The sequence below is a fragment of the Apis florea genome, unplaced genomic scaffold (assembly GCF_048593485.1).
Source record: "Apis florea isolate Af1SG1 unplaced genomic scaffold, ASM4859348v1 contig_3203_pilon, whole genome shotgun sequence".
In the NCBI taxonomy this organism is placed as follows: Eukaryota; Metazoa; Arthropoda; class Insecta; order Hymenoptera; family Apidae; genus Apis; species Apis florea.
In genome coordinates, this window is record NW_028256723.1 from 1,054,839 (window position 1) to 1,076,455 (window position 21,617).

The 21,617-nt window shown below is 30.7% G+C and overlaps 1 protein-coding gene across 2 annotated transcripts in view; it reads left to right on the forward strand.

Annotated features, from left to right (window-relative positions):
- The first annotated feature begins 21 nt into the window (after positions 1-21).
- The window catches only part of UBL3 (ubiquitin like 3), a 70,163-nt gene continuing 48,567 nt past the window's right edge, over positions 22-21,617 (forward strand). For both annotated transcript variants that reach the window (XR_015292801.1, XM_003693859.4), the window contains exon 1: positions 22-534. Coding sequence is in view for 1 of the 2 variants with exons in the window: in XM_003693859.4 (XP_003693907.1) it covers positions 505-534 (30 nt within the window). In the remaining variant the exon portion in view is untranslated. The remainder of the gene's footprint in view (positions 535-21,617) is intronic.

Below are 21,617 nucleotides of genomic sequence, written 5' to 3' on the forward strand. Positions count from 1 at the left end.
CAAATCCAATTTCTAATATAGTACCAAAATGTGCCGAGGATAGCGCTACTAGTATTCCTCCCACTGCCACCTGTCATGAGCATCAAACAGGGCAACTAGTAGAATCGCGTACTCTGTGACCGAAGCTTCCCCAGAAGGCTGCATCGTCTCAGGATCGCCATTTTATATGTTTGGCTCTGAGACTGGGACGGTGGGTGCGTGTGGTGCAAACTACAGAGCGTATTCCGTGTATTATCTGCAAGATGTTACCCAAATACTTTGCGCCCGACATGTACAAGTAACGACAGGTGTCGGAGTGTGTGATCGGGCAGCGAAGGCTCGGGCCGAAATGGTCCCGGAATAGTGAGCTGTGCGTGAGTGTGTTTTCATCGAGTAAGTGCGTCGCACACTGGCTTTTCACTGCTGTCACCATTTGTTAAATACCTGTGCCATTCGGGAAGTCGGCTTTGGGTCAAATTACGGACGGCCTCTGGATTCCTTGCGACACCCTCGCCATCATCTACGATGAGTTCGCGCAACATACCCTCAGACAAGGTGAGTCTTGTCACTTGCTCTAATATGTCTACCGCACCCTTCCTCTTTCTCCTTTATTCTTTGCATTCATACAATTTTCGGCTGCTGTTAGATATAAATCATGTAGTATCGTTTTACATATTCGTACTCTTATTCAGTAAGTTATGGTCATTGGACCGTCAATGTAAAATTAAAGTTCGATCAATGAGATGTCTTTTCGTGTCTACATGACTGCCACTTTTTCCGATTAAACAACGGATGTACACCCTCGCATTAACGATATTAATATCTCTTCTTTTTTCTGTCATTTGTTTGTTATCTCTATGTTATACGTACATATAATATTACACACCTTTTTTTTTTTGATTTACGTTTAAGCGAAGCATACTAGCAAAATAATTCAATATGAAACCAAATCTCGCGCGGTAACATATACAGTATTGCTGATCGATCGTAAATCGGTATTTACGTCATTGGTGATTATTGAAATTTACTTATTATTGTTATTCCTCTTGTATTTTTTATCGAATACTATCATAAATTTACACCTCTGGCTAATTAATGGACAAAGAGTTACCTTTGATCATATTCCATGTCATTCTAACAAGATCATAACTTCACCGGTTCTTTCTTCTCGCCAAGAGCTCACGCTGTAGAGCCGTTTCCCTTTCCCCTCTTCTCTCTGAAGTTCCCTTCCAAGCATTGTGAATTAATTGTATTGTGAAAGTCATGACGGTACGTTCTCCACGCTTTGTGAATTACACCTACTATCGTCTACTATAGAGAATCGTCGCGTATTTTTTTACAAAGTCGTCGCTACTCGTGAGAAGTGTCCTCTTAACTGAAGCCAACGAGGCTGTTTAATTGGCACCAATCGTATCACAGAGATGACCGAGTACCTATACTTTGTACGTTAATCGGTGTTCCTCTATCTCCTATTGATTCCTCTTCTTTAGTTTTTATTTCACGTCTCGATATGTATAAATTATTAAATTAACGATCGTATATATACATGGCAATATAATGACACAGAATATATGGTTGGTTGTGCGCGTGAGCAAGTACAAGCCGCGGGCTAAAGAATAGATCGACATACACTCAACCTATTCTGCTAAAAATAACATGCATTCAAAATTCAGCGGCATCGATGGAGTGTAAAATAGATGCAAATATTTGCGCGGCCCCTTTTCGCACGGATTATGCACGCTATTTCCAGCTATTTTCGTGTCCACCATAATCGCCCGATCCTTCTCCCCTGTTTGTAATTAATTGGCGATGTAGTGTATATTTGGTCATGTTCAATATAGGTGCGGTTTAGTGGAGGAACGAAAAAAACTGCATCATTATATGTAATGAAGTGAATTAGTCTATTTATTATGTTGAAATTAAAATTTAAAAGAAATTTTAAATGGCACATAGGTCAACTTAATTCTTGTTAGATGCAGTTTAGTATTTTGTATAAGTTATGATTTAATAAAGAAATAATATTATGAATTTATTGATTTTATTTTTTTTATGTGATTGATTTAGAATAATCAATTTATTACAAATTGTATCATTTATCGATTTTTTATATTAATCCCGAATCTCTTATTACAAAAATATAATTTATTATAATATTGCATACAAAAATTATATTCTATAACGTATTATTCATCCTTCTTATTATTCACATATTGATCAAAATTTTTAATATAACAAGCACTTTTTTCTTCGAATTATTTATTTTTTTCAACATTTTTATTATTTTTATTTCTTTTAACAGAAGCAAGTATAAATTAATTTTTAATTTTAGCGTGATTTAAAACAGCCAAAAATTTTAATAATTTATTCATGTTTCGGTTTATAACAATTGTAAAAAAATTCGAGTACAATAAAATCAGTTCTGTTGAGTTTTCAAGAAATATTTTCCATGGAGAATTGCGATGCCGCGGAAGCTTAGTTTCGTTACAATTAATCGTACAAATTGGAATTCATGGCGAGCTATCATTCCGGCCTGGATACCAGAGAGAGCAGCAAACACGAGTCCTTTCACCCGCCATTTCGTCAAAGATACTCTATTACTTAATTATTTTACCAAGTGAATGACATTTTCTCGAAGGAAACATCAACATATTTGTTCTTGATCAAACATTATATGCAATATTATATAAAAATCAGAAGAGAAAAATAATACATTCATTTTTTTTAATTTTATAATTTTTATCTTATGTAGAGATTATGAGTAAACATTATATGATTATATTTTTACAATATCCGATAAGATAGAAAACAAAGCTCGTGTTTAATTACTAAAATAAACGTAAAATAAAATAGATTTTTTTTTTTTAATTTTTCCACTCTAATTCGAATTAGACGACCGAGTTGGCACGCGTTCATTGTTAACACATTCGTTAATACTCTGTTAACTCGTTGTTTTGCTTTCCGTTCATGGTACGTGTACCACCGATGGTGCATGTCGTAAACGTCAAAAACTTAAAACATATGCGACCCACACGGCAGGGTACGCGTTAATAAATCATCGCTACGCTTGTCGGGTTTGATAATAACCGTTGTCTTCCTTCTCATTTCATTTTATTAAATTTTTTGATAGATGTTTCTGGCTATCTCCTTGTTGTTTCTTTTGGACCAATTTGACTCGGAATAAAAATTTAATACATCAATCTTCAAACTTATTAAATACAAAATTTTAATAGTGTGTCGAATGTCGTAACATGTACTTATATAAAAATATATGTTATATCGAAATTTTGATGAAAATTGCTATTATTTATTAATTATGTTTATATATATTTTTTTATTCCAATTTCCATAGTTTCGAAAGATTTTCTAAACTTCTAATTTTGAAAAATAAAAATCATTCTTAATTATTTTCACTATTTTTACGAAAAATGATCAGTTTTTTCTTCAACTTTTTAATAGAACGAACGAATTCGATTTCAAAAACTTAAAATATCTACTAATCAATAACTTATTTATCTAACATCAAGAAGAAATTTACGTGTGAATAATACCATCGTAAATTCATTTTCAAATTCAACTATATTATCCCAAGTAATCTCGTATCATTATTATTAAAAAAAAAAAGAAAAAAATACATATCCTCGGCTACTATTTGCCGTAGGCGGCAGCCATATTTGGAATCCCAGGAGTCTAGACATAATTGGTCAAAGCAGTGATGTAACGAACGAGGTATCCAAGGTTTTAACCTCAAACTGGCAAAAACCGGCCACTCGACTCAATTTTTTCCCCTCCGTTATTAAAATAATTTGCCTATCTCTCATATATAAAAGTTACATGCACATGAATTTACATCTTACGCTATTCTTAACCACACCACTTGGATATTCTTTCATTTTTCGCTGAATACGCTCATTCGATTCGCCTTTCGAAGCCGGGATACGTGATTTATCAAGCTAGCTGGAACGTCTCGTTGGCATCGAGTTCGAAAGGCTCGAAGAACGCGGTTCAGTCGGCGGTCGCGCCATTGTCATGTGGCTATCGAGCAAAGCACGGTCAAGGTCGATTAAAGAAAAGAACGAAATTGTATCTCCTTTTTTCGTAGGAGAAAAATAGAGAAAGGGAGAAAGAAAGAAGAAAAAAAGATCGGTTCGAGAAGCTATAACGCGAGAAAAATGTTTCTTCTAACTCGCACAATAAACTATGGCGAGTGGGGTTCCCCGTGGTACACGTATAAAGTTCTATATCGCTTTCTCCTCGCGGAAATACGAGAGTGGGCGGGGTAAGAGGGAAAAATATAGGAGGGAAAAATCGAGCTGTCCATCGTATGGAAAAAGACCGTCCAGCAAAACGGATCAAGGCGAATCAGCTTTTGTGAAACGTCTAAATCGATTTTCTGTGTCGGCCGCTTTTCTTCTCTGAACAGAAATGTGTGTCGACCGTGCTTGCGGGCTCGTTCCCTCTACGACGAGCTGACGATTCACTTCGTCCTTCTACTATAAGTCGAGGGCAAAGCTTTTCTGGATAAAGCGATTCGATGACGTTGTGAAGATGAAAGCTTGTCTCATTCTAGATGGTCGGTTGATAAATGTTTGAACTGCTTTGCGAGATAATATCTGTGATAAGAATGATTTCTTCTTGTTGATCATTGATTATGATCAGCGTTTTCAAATTAAGAATATAAATGATGAACGAAAATGTTTCAATTTTAATCTATATGCTACAAAGAGAATCTTATAAAAAGTTCTTTTTTTATGTCTCGCATAAAAGGAAAAATATAGAACGAATACTTAAATCGAAATGTTAAGCGAAGTTCATGAGTTTTTTTTTTTTTTTTCCTTACTAGTATATATCTTGTAATGTAATTGAATTTAAAAGTTTAATGCAATGCATTAAATTCTGATCGATGTTTCGGAGATCAGTTCTACTTCCATACAAGGGAACAGAATCCAATTGAAAAAAATATATCTCGTAATTGGAATTCGATCTACACGATTACGCGTTCCTATAATTTCTGCAATTATAGAATATAACTACGTTTCTTTAAAAGATATATGTGATATGTATTTCATGTGCTGATTTCATAATTTTTGCCAACAAATATTTTTAATTATTCGAATTATTAAAGTAAAAGCATACAAATTTACAAGCATAAAATAATTCTTGTTTCTTATACGATTTAATGAATTCTTTTTGATCTAAATGCAACAAACATATTTAATAATTTTCCAAGTTCGATATTTTTTATTTATCGATCTTGTTTACGCCACATATTAAATGAAAAATTTAAGAATTATATATTTTTAAAAATGAAAATATTTAACATAGATAAAAAGATATTTTAATATAGTGATAAAAGGTATTATTAAAAAGAAAAAGAAAAAAATAAAAATTCACGAGATATTCTGTTTTCATACTATTTTAAATTTTGTTCACTGAATGGAAGGTGATTCGGTGTATAGCTGTTGTTATTTTATAACGCAACAATTTCTGCAAATAAAAGAAATCAAAAACGAATGAAGGTTGAAATGCAATAAGTGAAGCGGAAAAAATCTCCGAATAATATTGTTCGTATGAATCACCGTGATATTATATCATTCGAGTCGTATTTATTCCTAAAAATCCATTGTTTGCATTTTGAGACAATTATTAATTCGATGAGGATTATTACAGAAGTACAAAGTTCGATTTTTATCTGTAACAAAGAAAACGAGGAAAATATCTCGTTCTTTTGTTCAATAATAATCTGAATAAAAAATTCAATCAAAGAATACATCATAAAATAATATATACATAAGTTTTTATTGAATATAAATTTTAAGCAAAAACCAAAATCTGGGCAATGTGATTTGAAAAGGATTGTATCTTTTCTTAAGCGTTAAAGAACGTTAATAGGTTTTTACGTGTAGACGTTAATGTTCTTCTTTTTATATAAATATATTAAATAAAAACTATGCTTGCAATAAATAATACGATATTCAAGTGGCCTCGTTATTTAAATGTCTTTTCCAACAAGAGAAAATCGTTCTCTTACTGTCGTTCTTTATATATTTCAACAAAGTTTCGAAAGAAAAGTCGAATAAATATTCGTCGGTGCGCGCGCGCGCTTCAACTGTAAAACATCTAAAAGTAGATTCGAACGAGATCCTTTAGTCTTTCACGACCCAGTTAAAACTGTTTGAAACTTCCGAATATAAACTCCGTCTCTTTCCAGAATAATTCCAATGTTACATGAAACACTTTATTCTCTTCAATCTTATACTTTTTTAATAATCTGCACTTCAGAATCTGTATCTTTTCAATAAATGATCTACGATTATCATTAATCCATTTAATTTATCCATAATTCATAACTAATATAAAAAATTGCTTCAAAAAAAATCCATACAGTGAATTGATTCCACCATTTTCTTACCATTCGTATTTTTTTTTTTTCATTTATTATAATAAATAATAAAATAAGTAACATCAAAATATTCAAAAATAATACTTTTCATAATAAATCGTAATTAAATACAACGTTAATCATAATACTTCTGTTTACGACCAAAGAGAGAAAAGCCACAATTAAAACTCAATAACTGTACAATCATTATGATCATATTTCTCAAAAGATATTGCAATTGAAATACTCGACAGTAAGAGTTTCAAGTGATAAAGTAGATTCGTTGATATCTGCAACTTTTTTCCCGGTTATATTTCTGCCACCGTTTGATGTTTCCATTTCAAAGTGGATTCTGCCGGAGAACGAGTCGATATTCTCGCAATCCATTCGCTTTCTACGGTCGGAGAGCGTGTGGTCGCGTTTGTTCGCCGTTCACTCGAAAAGTTAATGTTGCTACGAACGGTAACGCCACTTTTTAAGGGATCAGAGACGAGACTCGTTCGGTTTTTGCAATTCGCGACCCAATGAATACGGGCGAATGAAAACGCAATTGACGAACATTTAAATACTTAATTTCAAGGCGAGATAACTCATGTACGGGATAATTTAAAAAATATTCTTTCTTTTTCTATTTTATTTTATCCTTTATATACCATTTATTTTCGTATACTCGTTTATTTTTTTAAACCAATTTAAAACTTAGCATATTTTTCATAACTTTTAGGAGGTAATAAATAATAAAAATAAAAAGAAAGATTTTTCTTGAAAAAAATTCGATTAAAATATCGTGTAATATGATTGTTGAAAAGTTATAAAACAGATTACAAATTATTTTTCTATTTTTTTCGGTTGAAAAAAAATTGGGATTGAATAAATATCGAAAACAATAGATGTATTCTATTGTGTGATGTTCGATTAAATTTTTTAGTAATTGAATTCCTTGTAAATATTGACTATAATGGAATTTTCATTTAACCGGTATAATGAATAATTTCCTCGAAATCACTATGGTTCTATTATTTATTCGTATTTATTTTAACATTTAACTAGTTTATATACATAATTGCAACAAACAAAAAGAAAGAAGGAAAAAATAAATTGTATTATATCTTTTAACGAATCGGTCAATAACATCACTTAACGAAGAAGTACCCGCTCTTTGATGCTAAGACAATATTGGAACAAAGGATTTGTTCGTAAGAACAATAGCAATAGAACTAGCATAATATCTTGAATAAGCATTGTTAGAATATCTTCGAATGTTGGCAGCAAGAAATGTTGCAGCAATAATTTCTATTGAGTTAAGAGTATAAGAAATGTATTTGCTATTTAAAAATATTGAATAACCGCTTATATAAGTCTCTTTGTTATTATAGTACTCATGTTTACAAATTAGATATTTTTATTTTATTATTAAGAAATAATCTTGATTATATTTGGATAGCGTATTAACAAAGGTCAGTTTTATTATTCTTCACAGATAGATATACCTTGTAATATAATATGATATTATTTTTGCGCAAGTTGAATGATTAAATAAATGTATAATTTATAATTGTACCTGAATATAATAATAAAAAATTAATGAAATGGAAGATTAATATTAATTAAAACATTTTCGTAATGAAAAATATCATTATGCGTAATTGATGGAAAAATTATGATTTTATTTGAAATTCGAAAGATTTCTTTTTAGAAGAGAAAGTAAAATTCCTTCGAAATCCTGCTATTTATTGATTTGATCCATACGTGCAATGTTTAATATTCAAATATTTAATATTTTATTAACAGTAAACATTAGAATTGCATAGGAAATTCTCTTTATTCTAATAGGATTTCATTCTTCTCACTCGTAACATTTATAACAACAGATAATATAATAGTTTATTAACACAAATTTCACTTCTACCTTTTCATTGGATAGATTTTCAATAAAAATCATAGAACGATGAAAAACAATGAACATCATATTTATTTAAAAAAAATATATAACAATATATCACATGTCACGGATAGTTGTATGAACTATCCATTCTCTCGAGAGAAAATTGCTGACAATTCTATAGTTGTAATGTAATATGTGAATATGTTCAAAACAAATGAGAAAATTTATGTAAAAACAGATGTATTCGATTTATCGCACATTTTGATTTTTCATAGTATAATGAATTTTGTTTTTTTATCTGTTTTTTTTTTTTTCTTTATAAAAATTATTTTAAGTGTAGTATTTTGCATTTCAATGCAGCTAGACATCTTATTAAAGATTATTTTATTTCTTATCTAATAAAATTGTAATAAATTATCATAAAGTAAAATTCCATTTATCTGAATCCATCAAGAGAGATAAATGAATTAGCATCATAGAATTAGATGTCATATTGTAACAATCCAGTTAATAACTTATTATTCGTATCCATCTACAATTTCATATTTCATTGAGAACCGAATGTATATTTCATTCAAAATATCTTTTCGATTTAGGTTATGCTCTAATTACATAAACACAAAACTATATTTCGAAAACAAGGTCAAAATGTATCATCTGTTCGCTTATTTCATTGTTTATGAAATGTTGAATTCATTTCTCAGAATGTTTCTCATGTATTTTAAATTGCATCTTATATACACGCGTTCACGAGCCGTCTTTTCCTCTCGATTCTATTTTAACAAACTCGTATTTTTTGCTCCACGTACAAAACACGTGCTGTTTACACGCGTAGTACGGAAAGCTCATTAATGGGGCTATACATCGAAAAGCATTGGTCCGGTAGACACGGTTCATAAGGAACCGGTCCTGTTTACTCGCAGAGCAAATAAAAATTGGCCGTGGCACGTGTTGTTCGTGCGGGATATCGAGATTCGTTTGTCATGTAAATATTTTAACAAAAACCTTGATATCCCGACTCTATGAAACGTTTCACGCGAAATAAGCGATTTACCAATTACGAATTATCTTCATACTTATTCACGCGCATGCGCGTATATGTATATATGCGCAGAAAAAGGAAATTATTACATTGCGTTTAAAGTTATGCTCTTGTCGTTTATTTCTTGGTTCCAGTACTTTTTTACGTTCTGTTAATTCATTTTTCAATTTATGTGTTCTTTTTATATTTTGCGATTATGTCATCGATACACAGTTTTCGTTACTTAGCTGTCATATCATGATTTGTGTTATAATCTTTTGAGGTTAACTTTTGGAGAAAGAATTTTTTTTATTTTATTCTAACATTGTTATATCTACTGAATTTATTCAATTTCGCTTTACTTTCGAGCTAAGCTTTATTAAATAGTATAGTATGATATATAAGAGCTTAAAAAAAAATTTAATGTTTTTGATTGGTCAGTAAATATCGACTTCGTGGCACGAAAGCGATTGCACGGCAATGCAAATTCCGTGAGTTAGGTCCTGTGAAATTCATGATACGTTAAGCATACATTGCCGGGCTACATTCAACTGATTGCATCAGAACCATATTCTCGTATCACAATTGCCAGCTCAATTCGTTACCACTACAGACTGTGCACAACGGACAGGTGCATAAGCAACTGGTATTCACGATCGTTTTCGGACACGATAATATCCGATATGACGCGACCGATATTTCTGTAATAACAGACTCGTACGATGAACTAGGAAGATCGTGATAAATCGCAACTCTGCCAAAAGCAATCATGTGTTTTTCTTTGTATTAGTCATCGCTAATAAAGCAGAATTTACTGAGAATATTATGATTATCCTTTCTTCTATGAGAAACATGATTCAAACGCACAATTTATAATGTTGCGTTCACATCGATCAAACGTGTTCATAAAAGCAATATTCAGACAAGTTTTGAATTGGTGAATAAATCTTTTAAAATATACATATATCTATGAAGCATCATTTAAGTATATGTATATAATAATACACGTGTATTTTGAGAAAGAAGAGAGTGAAAAATAGACTTCCCATAGTGAGATGAGAAGATGTTATACACATTGATTTGAGATATATATATATATATATATGAAATCATAATCGTCAAATATTTTGTTTTATTTCTTATGCAATTTTTTCTTACAACCATTTCGAGAAAAAATATTAAACGTAAATAAAATATTTCCTTTCATTAATTTATTATCACAATAAATTATTAAATCATTACGTTTCACACAATATCAAACGAAATTTTCTCGAAATGTAACACAATACGATAGTGGTTCGCAAGAAGAAACAAGGGTTATCTCCGTTATGCTATTAATTACTTAAGGTTCCAAACGATAATAAGGGGAAGAGTTAAGTCAGAGGAAGATTCGCGGCGTGGTTCCATGGAAAACGGTAACCGTAACGGCTGCAGAGAAAGAAGCGATGTATATATATATATATATATATAGCGATAATAAGATGGGAACAGAGCGCGTAGAAAGGCGGATGAACTGGCCAGACAAAGATTTTATGCTTGACGTCAGCGCTCCGTAAGTACAACGGCATTCACGTATACTTCTCGAATATTTATTCGATTGTTGGAATTTCTTTCTTAGAATGCGAAAAATACGTTCGACCGAAAAAAAACTCTGGAATTCAGTCTTGTAACATCCACAACGAATTTCGAAGGATTGCAGAGGATAGAATTAATCTCGTTGTCTTTCTCAATTTCACCCGTCCGTGTTTCTTTGCAACTAGGTTAGCCAAGATTGATAGGGAGGCGACATATAAACACGCTTGTATCTCAAAGTTATAAGTTTAAAGCGGGTTTGTAGAGGGCGCGGATCAGTCGTTACGGCTTGGCAAGCAATTTACGAGGGGTTTTTGCTCGAAACCGTTTCACGTTCGCGGAGCAAAACCGTTCGAATTTCGCGCAGTGTATTCCATTACATGCCCGCATTCAGAACGGCCGCGAGATAACCTAAATTTGTTCTTTCACGATCTTCCATTTTCGTGGTATTTACGAGATACATCGAATTATACCGGCAACGTATTTTTATCTCGTACTCCCGCGTCCGAAGAATTTTAAATTTAATATCTACGAAATTTCATGCGTAGTTCGTTTAAAAATTATGGAGTCAAAGAAAAATAATGGATCGCCATTTTTAGACGTTTCGAACTTGACATGTCGTTCGTCATAATTATTATTGATAAGCAATATTGAACTTTTCCTATGTACAAAATAACAAATTGTTTTTTTTTAAGTATTTTTATTTTTATTTCTAATCTTCTTTTTTGAAAATTAAGCCTTGATTGATAATTCAATTTTTGTATTTCTATGTAAAAGTTTCTAGAAAAAGATTTCTATATTTATATTTTACTTCAAACGCCATTTCAAACGTAAGTAATTTGTCATATAGCTTGTTATCATAAAAAATAAATTACACACGTGATAATACTATTACTCAATATCAAACAAAATCATTAGCAAACGATGATACTGATTTTGATACGCAAGTAGATTTAAAATGATTCTGACTAATAACGTTTTCATTACCACAAAAGTTTTTTTACGCTTTCATAAAAGTGCACCTGACCACACTCAGAGAGAAAGTGTGCACGGACTACTTGTGCGGTTCTTGCGAAATTTCAATTCTCATTTAGAGGTGGTCCTATTACCGTAGTTACTTAGATAATGCTATAGAGATTATTTTAAATTTATATAAAAGTTAAAAAATATTTGTACATAAAAAAAGGAAATCTGTAATTAATGTTAATATTATTTTTATTTTATTTGACTTGAATTTTTGTATAATCGTAAAAAGAATTTAATATTTAAAAAGTATATACTTCGATAATGAACATCCTAATATATTATATTCCATCTTCTTGTATAAATTATGTTTATCTTTAAACTTTCTATTGGAATAGCCCGTTTCTCGTCGAGAATCAACAAATATTATCCGCATAGAAATTCAATCTTTGTTTTACAAATACAGCATCAACGAGTTATAACATGGTATAACCGAGAAAATCGTTGGCCAACGTGAAGTGCAAACACATCACTAAATGGTAGACATTCTGTGTCTAGGGATTAATGTTTGTCACGAACATAAAATACAGTAGTAAAGCATTGATTCAGATATAGTTAAGTATGTATTTTGTAAAATTATCGATGAATTGATTTCAAATGTTATTATCTAAAAATATCATAATTCATTGATAATTTATAATATACAAGAAATCAACTAATATAAATAATTAATACAATTGAAGAAAATACTGTGGTTATTCAATATATAATATCGATAATTTCTTATTAAAAAATAATGATTTCATTATGTTAATGAATTGTTTGAATAATTTATAATCGATTGTTTTATGAATATGATTATTTATCTTTCTAAGAGTAGAAAATGAATTTCGCCACATTTTTTTGTTTAACAGGAGAATGACATTCCATTCCTCTTTTCCTTCTATTACCCAATAAAATCATAAAGTTAATATAGCTGGCAGTAATTGGGATTATAGAGAAAATGGGGCAAGAATAAAAGGATTAGAAGCGGATCGGAGCTGGGTGAAGGTAATACCAGTAAAGACTGTACTTCTAACGCTTCTAACGTGACACATGATACATATGTACACGGTATCATGGATTCCACATAGGTCATCGGTATTATATAATAATTAATTCTGAAAAATTTGCATCAGGATATTATTATATATTTACTTCTGATGTTACTTTTGATTTTGTTTCTTTTTCTTTCTTTCTTTCTTATATTTTATTATCAATAAAAAAGAATTTTGTTTTGTTGTATTTGAAAGTTTTCATCAATACTGCTTATATCAGTATAAGTTTAAATACGTTCATTATTAAAAATAATAATAAAGTACTTTATTTTTTATATATTTTAATTTTAGTGCATATTTTTATTAAGAATATGATATAATATAAATTACAAATAATACAACTTATAATGTAGCAAAAAGATAATTATTAATATTTAGAAATATTTATAAACGTTCGTAATACATCTAAAAATAAAATACAAGATTAACCAAATTTTTTGCAATTCCAATTTCATACATATAATTAATTTGAGATTATTATATAAAAACTATATAAATTTAGATCTGTAATTAATTATATATTTTAAAATCTATATTTTCGATTCGTTCTATTATTTCTTCTTTCATAGATAAAACTTTTTCGTTTCAACGTAATAATCACGAATATTTATGCAATTCGTTTTTTTGTTCCCCGAATCTGTATACTCTCATGATAAACTTCTACTGTTTCAACGACACTGAAAACATACAGTAATTTCTCGAGTCCGCAATTTCCTGTCTACATTTGAGCCGCCACGTCCGTTTCCGCTATACTACGAATTGTATGATAGCGGAGAAATGTATCGCAAGGTTAGGTTAGATTCAGACAAACGACGTGACATCTTGGCGAACTTGGAACGGTAATTCGATACTTTGGTATTTTTCGTAGCAAGATGACGTTTTGCTTGCTGCACCTGGATTAAACGTTAGTATCGCACGTGCTGTGTATCCTTGAGCCTTTGCTCAAAGTCCAAGTTTCAATTGTTTTAGAACGTTCTCAAATTCCGGATGCAAATAATTATTTGTTAGATTTTTTATTATTTTTATTACAATATTATATATTTGATAACAATATCATATATATATATATGAAATAATTAGTTTTATTTACCACGTACTTATTGTAACATTAGAAGTTGATGTAAGATAGTTATGCTCACATCTATATTTACATTGTCTTTGAATTCTCTATTAGCATTTTTTAGCATTTATTAGCGTTATTTCTATTACGAGTTTTCCATTAGCACTTTGAGATAAATCTTGTAATATAAACCACTTGGATTTATAAAATCAAAGAAATTATTAATAATAAATACTTGAATCTTGAATTTAAATCTATATGAAATTTTGATTCTCTTGATATCAAGTTATTTAAATAATTTTGAATAAAATTGTTTTGAACATTTTAAATATTAACCGAAAATTTTTAACGAAATGATCAAATCGAATTTTCTGAAAATAAATATTTCTTACAAATAAAAATGATTATTGCATGAGACTTCTTGTCAATTTGCACAGAATTATAAGTATAATTGCTCTATAATGAAAAGATAAATATAAGTAAAAAAATCTATTTTTTCAATGTTATTTAGTAAGAATAATTCAATTAATCGATAATAATATTAATATATCGAAGTCTTTCAGATTTCGATATTAAACGTAGAAAAGAGAAAATTCATTCTATTTTAATTGAATTAGTAATTGTTAACTTTCTAGTTTGATTCTATAATCGTATCCTTCCAGCAGGATATGGAACTAGATGAAATTGTTTTTTTCCATCTTCCTGTTTCATTTCTTTATTTCCTTCTTCTGAAACAGAATGCTTAATGAATGTATAACTTACGTGTAGCATATGACAATGTAGTGTACGAATTAAATAGAAAAATTAAGAATATTTGATTTTTTTTTTGTATATATAATTATAACATAAATTCCGTTAAAAATGGAAGAAAAGCAAAATCAATCAGTTTTATTATATATGGTTATAAAATTTCAATTTCCTTTTAATTTACCTTGTGAAAACGGGAAACCGTGTCGTTAATAAAATTACTCAATATATACTCGATTATTTAATAACGTGACATAAAGTCGCGGCGGAAAATTACGAAAGAGAATTACGGGCCGCCAAAGATAATCATCGATCGGCGGACCATAATGCTATAAGACGGAACTGGATTAACCTCGAACGGTATTTGTAGAGGCTCGATCGCATGTGTATACTCGAAGTACCGTTTCGCCGTATACCGTAACGCCGCGTGTTGTTATAACGTAGTAAGTAGTTCAGTCAAGTCCCGCTTTCAACTTGCGAAGAAAAGTTTATCCGTGGCACCGCGTGTTACAACTACATTCGTCATCTACGGTTTAACGCTTCGGTCGTCTTGTGAAAAAATATTGAAACTGCGCAGGCTTCAACCGCTCGAAAGATATCACGTAAAACGATAGAGAAAGATGCAATACAAGTTCGACGCACGCTTGAAGCTTTGAGAAAGAGATAAGAGAAAATGATCGAGAAGAGGTATTGGAAGTTTAAAAGCACTATTGGTTTTAAAGTTTTAAAGATTTATCAAGTGTGAAAAAATGATATTATAATTTAAAACTTAAAGGATTAATATCTCGCAATCGAAAGAATACTGTTTCTCGCGATCAACCACGGACGTGAAAGTATTAAATGGTTGCCCAATAAACAGACCGCCTATCGCGATGGACCATTGCAGCAAGATGTATAGTGGCATAATACTCAGTTGCATAGATGCGTACAGTAACAGCATCCTGCGGCCAGCCGGTATTCATGGCATGCTTTGCGATTCAAATTCGTTAGACTAATGGTGGACGTGTCGACCGAGACTCGCTCAATTTCGCAGCGTAACGGCTAAAAGTTGTTGGTTACGCGGGTTGCGTCCAGCCTTGAATAAGGCTAATTTACAGGCAGCGGCTGTACGCAACGGAGGAAAGTTGTAGAGCGCCATCTAGAAACGATGAAGCGAGAAGAGTCGTTCTGTAATATTGTGCAGTGTCTAGAACTTACAAGTGGTAAATACTTAATTCGCGACATACGCGTACAATTATTTCCCTAGTTTTCTAGGGATTTCTTTGCATGTCCTCTCAGTGTAAGGTTTTAAGGACAGCAATGGATGAAAAGAGGATATAACTGAATGAGATATTGATGAGATAAAATAGGGTGGACTAATAACAGTTATTTATCTAGCGTATTATATTTGAAGAGGGATTTTATAAAGAGATCTCTATATTGTTATGCTATATTCAAATTGCTTTTCGCAAATAATTGTAGTAAGTCTAAATTAAGCGTGATATTAGAAATAATAGCCTGATATTAGAAGAAATTTTTGAATTTCTTTAAAATTTTTTATTTTACATTATACATACTTTTTAATTGACATTAATTTATGTCTCTTCCCTTGTGTAGTACAGAAGAACGATTTGTTTTTATGATGAGATAAATTATGAGATAAATTAGAATCCAGATTCAAGTTCACTTTAACTCTTGATTCTTTTTAGAATTGAAAGGAAGATTACGGGTCCAAAATGAAAAAACTTTCTATCTAAATTCTTTCCAGAGTCTTCTTTCTTTTCGTCCAAACTTTTACTGCGTCGTAAAACCGTGATAGAGTTGTGTGATGTTAACTTACGTTAAGAATGCCCCCGTTAAATAATCTTGAAATTTAACAGAGCAATTAAATGATTTATCGTTTACGGCTTTTGGAAAATATTTTCTTTTCTAGAATTATTTTATGAAATAAAAATCCTTTTCAAAAGGAAAAGATTTTTCTAAGGAAAAAGAGAAATATAAAGAAATTAAATTTTTCCTAATTTCGTATAATAATATAATAATAATTTTTTAAATTCTTTCGAAATATTTTTTATGATATTATTTTGATATTAATAAAAAAATTATATGCATTTTAATATTTTATTTTTCTCAAATAATAATTGATCTCATAAATTATAAATTTAATATATTTTACATTAATGAATTATATATATATATTTTTTAAGAAATCATTAATATGCTAATTATTAGAATTTATATATATTCGAAAATTTCATTTCTCGAATATTATTAGTATTTTTATTTATATCAATTAAATAATTGATTGATAAAAGATTCTTCATTAAAATTTCAATATATTATATCTGAATAATATATTCACGAGTATATTTCAAAGTAAAATAGATGCATTCTTACTTAAATATAAAATATATTTTCCTTGAAATGTTTAGTTAAGTGCGTTTGCCATTATTGGAACAAATTTACTTCCTTTCCTTCGTATACTCATAAAATAAAAAAAAAGAAAGAAAGAAAAGAAAAAACTATGAAAAATGAATGAGTTTTCATAAAAAAATAAAGTCTCGTTTTAAATTCATTCTTGTCGACATATTTTTTTGCTTCGATGATTTATATAAATTCGTCAAGCAAAAGAAAAATTTCACGCTCTCTTCAACTTTATATTCATATTCCCTCGTGATTTTTCGATTCGTTGATGGAATCGCGCGATACTTGGCATTTTATCAGTCTGTTCCTCGTTCTCTATTTAACGGGAATGTAATTGGATCGATTCCAAGGTTAAAGGTGTTTCGAAATGTCTGTCTTTTTCCCGCGAATCCTTGTCAAAACGACGATAGAAAAATAACTTTATTTTTGTATATTATCATTAAATTTTATTGACTTTTTAAGTTAGAATAAATAAATGTAGAATAATTATTTAAATTATTTTTTGAACAATAGTTTTCCATTTGAAATAAATGAACGAATAACTTTTATCGTTTTAATTACCGTTATTATTTGAACGTAGAAATGAATGTGAAAAATGAATCAGCTATATTAAAAAAAATGAGAAAAATATTTCTTATTATAAATCTTTTCGTATTTTACATAATATTAAATGATATTTATATACACCTATATAGCATCGAAATCGTGATCCAAGAATCATCACGATATTCAGTTTCAATTTTATATTTAACCAACAGAAATAAGGATCGATGGATTAATAACACGTCAATATCATGAGATTGGAATAGTAAATAGCTTAAAATAAACGTCTACAAAAAAAAAACAACTTATCAAGGTTGTATGCAACGTGATAACAAATGAGTTCCTTATCTTAAAAAAATGTAGATAGAAACGTGTCCTTGAAGTATCAATGCCAGGAATCTTATGCTACACGCAATACTGAACATCGAACGATTTCCAAAAGCTTAATCGTCTAATTGCTGTTTAAATTATGCGCATAACTATCATTCACCAGCCTTTTCTCGCTTCGTATTCTTCGTTGAATATATTGAACGGTATAATAAGTCCGTTGGAAACAGAACCTCGAGTTTTTTTTTTTTTTTTTCTTTTCTTCCCCCCTCCCCCCTCTCAAGCGGAGCATTCGAAGGTCCTAGAAAAAAGGTAGAGGAAGTGGCAGTTATACCTACGATCGAGATATAGCTGCCACTTCCAGAAGAAAAGAGAGAGAGAGAGAGAGAGAGAGAGAGATGACGATTGGGAGAAGAGGGAGAAAGAGGTGGATAAAGTGGCAGGGAGGGAGGTGGAAGGAAGGCAGGCCCAAGGCATTAACGAAGAAAGCTTTCCGAGCGAACGGTTAAGTTAGCCTGGAATTTATGGCCGAGTCGAATCAGACGTGAAACACCCACGGCGAAAAGAGGAAATCAATTCGAGAGCCCTCTCGACTGGTTCTGGCTCGAACGGAAGTCGCGAATCCGACTGTTCCCGCAGGCAGAAACGCGTCTCCTCTTCCCCTTCCTCCCCCCTTCCCTCCACCTTTCTCCTCCACCTTTCTCTCGTGGTATCCGGAGTGTGTGCGGTAGATTCGCGCGTTCCGACCTACAGAAGATTACCGTGAGATCGTTCGAGAGAAAAAGAGGAGAAGGGTATTGGTCACGAAGAGTCGGATTTAGACGCTAGGGAATTTCGTCTAGTTATGAATCTGGCTATGATATTCGAAAGGTTTTGAAAGGTCGATGATCGTCGTTTTTCGACCGAGAATATCTGGAGAGAGTTTGGTTGATTGATAGGAGATGGAAATACGAAATTGACGTTGGGGAACGAATTTTATACGATTGATGGAAGAATATAGGTTGAAGTAAATTGCGAGATAAAAATCTTGAAGGTGGAAATGTGATTTAATACACGAGTTTTTTATTTGTAGAAAATAAAAAGATAGCATGGTTTGAAAATTAGCGATGAATGAACGTTGTACTTGATTACACTAATTTTCTGGTAGAGTTTGAGCACCGTTTAATTCGAATGATAGAAATGGAAATCGAGATACGACCCAATTCGAGCAGAAAAGAAGCGGTAACGACGGTAGGAAAAAAGTTTAACGAACTTAGCCAAGCACCGAAAGTAATTCGAGGATGATTAACTTTTTAAGTTTCCGCGTGATAACGTAGCGTCGCCGGGCCAAATTCTCTTCTATCTTCTGACTTCTTTTGGTGTACTAAAATTTTCTTAGGCCTTCAACTTCTTCTCTTGACCAAAGGAACCAAATAACTTACATATTATATCCCCTTCCAGATTCTCTGTTTATGCGACAAAGTTTCTTTTTAGACGTCAACAACTTTTTGAAATTATCTGACGAGATATTAACTTTTTGCTTACATTTGAATTAAATTAATCGTGCATATTTTATATCATATAACAACGAGTCTAATCGAATTGGACATGCAGAAAATTTAAACTTAGATGTCGTCAATTGAGTCTAATACTAAAAGATGACACATATGCATAAAATTAAAAGCGACACTGTCCGCAAACATGCCATTGTTATTTGTCCGAATGCTTTAAAAAAATATCAATTCTTCAGAATTATTATAATTCTATATTGATAATTACAATATTAAAATTTATACGTTATGGTATCATTTTAATAAACTTATTAATCATCGCATCTTTTAATTTTCTCTAATTCTATTTTAAATTTCGCTTACACTTTTGAAATTTGACCTATCTATCATGTTTTATATGATATTATACCAATATAGTCGTAAAAAATCATTTAATAATATAAATCAAAAAAATTTTCTTTTACAATCATACCAATAGATAGATGATGGGGTTGCGTGGATCATTGATAATCTTGAATGGAAAACCAGTTAATCACATACGTAATTATAAATGTATTGATTTATAATATTATACACGTTCAAGTTTAATCCGAACGAAAAGATTATCGCGGATCAATGACGACATGTTACACACAATATGTTCGTTACACCTGTTAATGATACACACGGTTAATAATATCGTCAACTGTTCAACGATAAAGCGCTGTTTAATAATGGAGATACGAGGATGGAAAGTTCGTAGTTGATAATCGGTGATCTAAGATATATAAGTACGTTATACGCACACACGTTAATGATATATGAAAGTTTAATGATAGTATGAAGTGTTTCATGACAGTAAATATTCCTTGACAGGAAAAATATTAACTGACCCGAATGTTCCCTACGGTTTATCAGTGAACTATAATAATGGATGTATTAACTGATAAAAATGAAGATTAATGACACTGTTTAATAACTAGCGTTAATTTTATATTAAGTTTTAATATATCTTTCGATTTTTTTGTCTTGATTACATTTAAATAAAAATATTAATGAAATCGTTGGAATAATAATATTACTAGTAGTTAATTTTTGTTGTTATTGAAAGAAGGAGATTTGATATTGAATTTTGTAGAAAATTATAATATTACAAATATAGATACACGTATATTTTAAAATTAATGCAGAATTAGTTAGAATTCACATACCGTGATAACTGAAATAAAACGTGAAAGCAATTTTTTTTAAGCTTTTACAAGTTACGATTTTAAATTAAGAGCTGAGTACGTATTTAATCTTCCTGTTTCGCAATTCCCTCTTTTGTTTTTTACATATGTAAACTTAGTTGCACAGTTATATTCGCTATTTGAACACCGACAGATGAAGAATGTTAAAATATTGTACATAACTTTTGCATACTCCGCGTTAAGTGTACATTTTGATTGTATAAATTAAATCTAAAGTCAGGATTGAAGTAAAACTTAGTTAGAAATGCTGCCCCTTTCTCTCTCTCTCTCAGATCAAAAGCTAATTTAAATAACAAAAGTGACCGAATATTTTTAGCAAAATAATATGAAATTTAATATATTATATTGACGATAAATATGTAAATATGTAAATATTTTTAACTTAAAAGAAAATAGCATAGAGATACACGCGAAAACAATTTTATTTATTTATTTATTTTTTTAATAAATAAATTAAATATATAAGATGAAATTTGTCATAGAAAGTTTATATTTTGAGAAAATTCACATTAAATATTCGTTTCGAATATTTACAAAACATAAATAAATAAATAAATCGCGATAAAACGAAAACGACATGAAATATTTTAAATGAATTAAATAATTAAAAATTAAGTTTCAAAATGATAAAATTTCACGTAATTTCAACATCATTTTTTTATCAATTTCTTGGCGACAAAATTACTTACAATCGATAAAAATGACCGAATGTGTTCCGGCACATTGGCAATTCTATTTGGTAAAAATGTGACCGAGAAATTGCGAATCCGTGAAATTTCCTTCGCTTGCAGCTTCGATGACATCAACGAGGATCGCCCTTACAAATAGGGTCGGCGTTAATCCGACCGTGAAGATAATCGTTTTTCCGTTAGGGACGCCGTTGCTTCTCTTCCGGTATGTTGCATCGACGTGTCATGTAGAT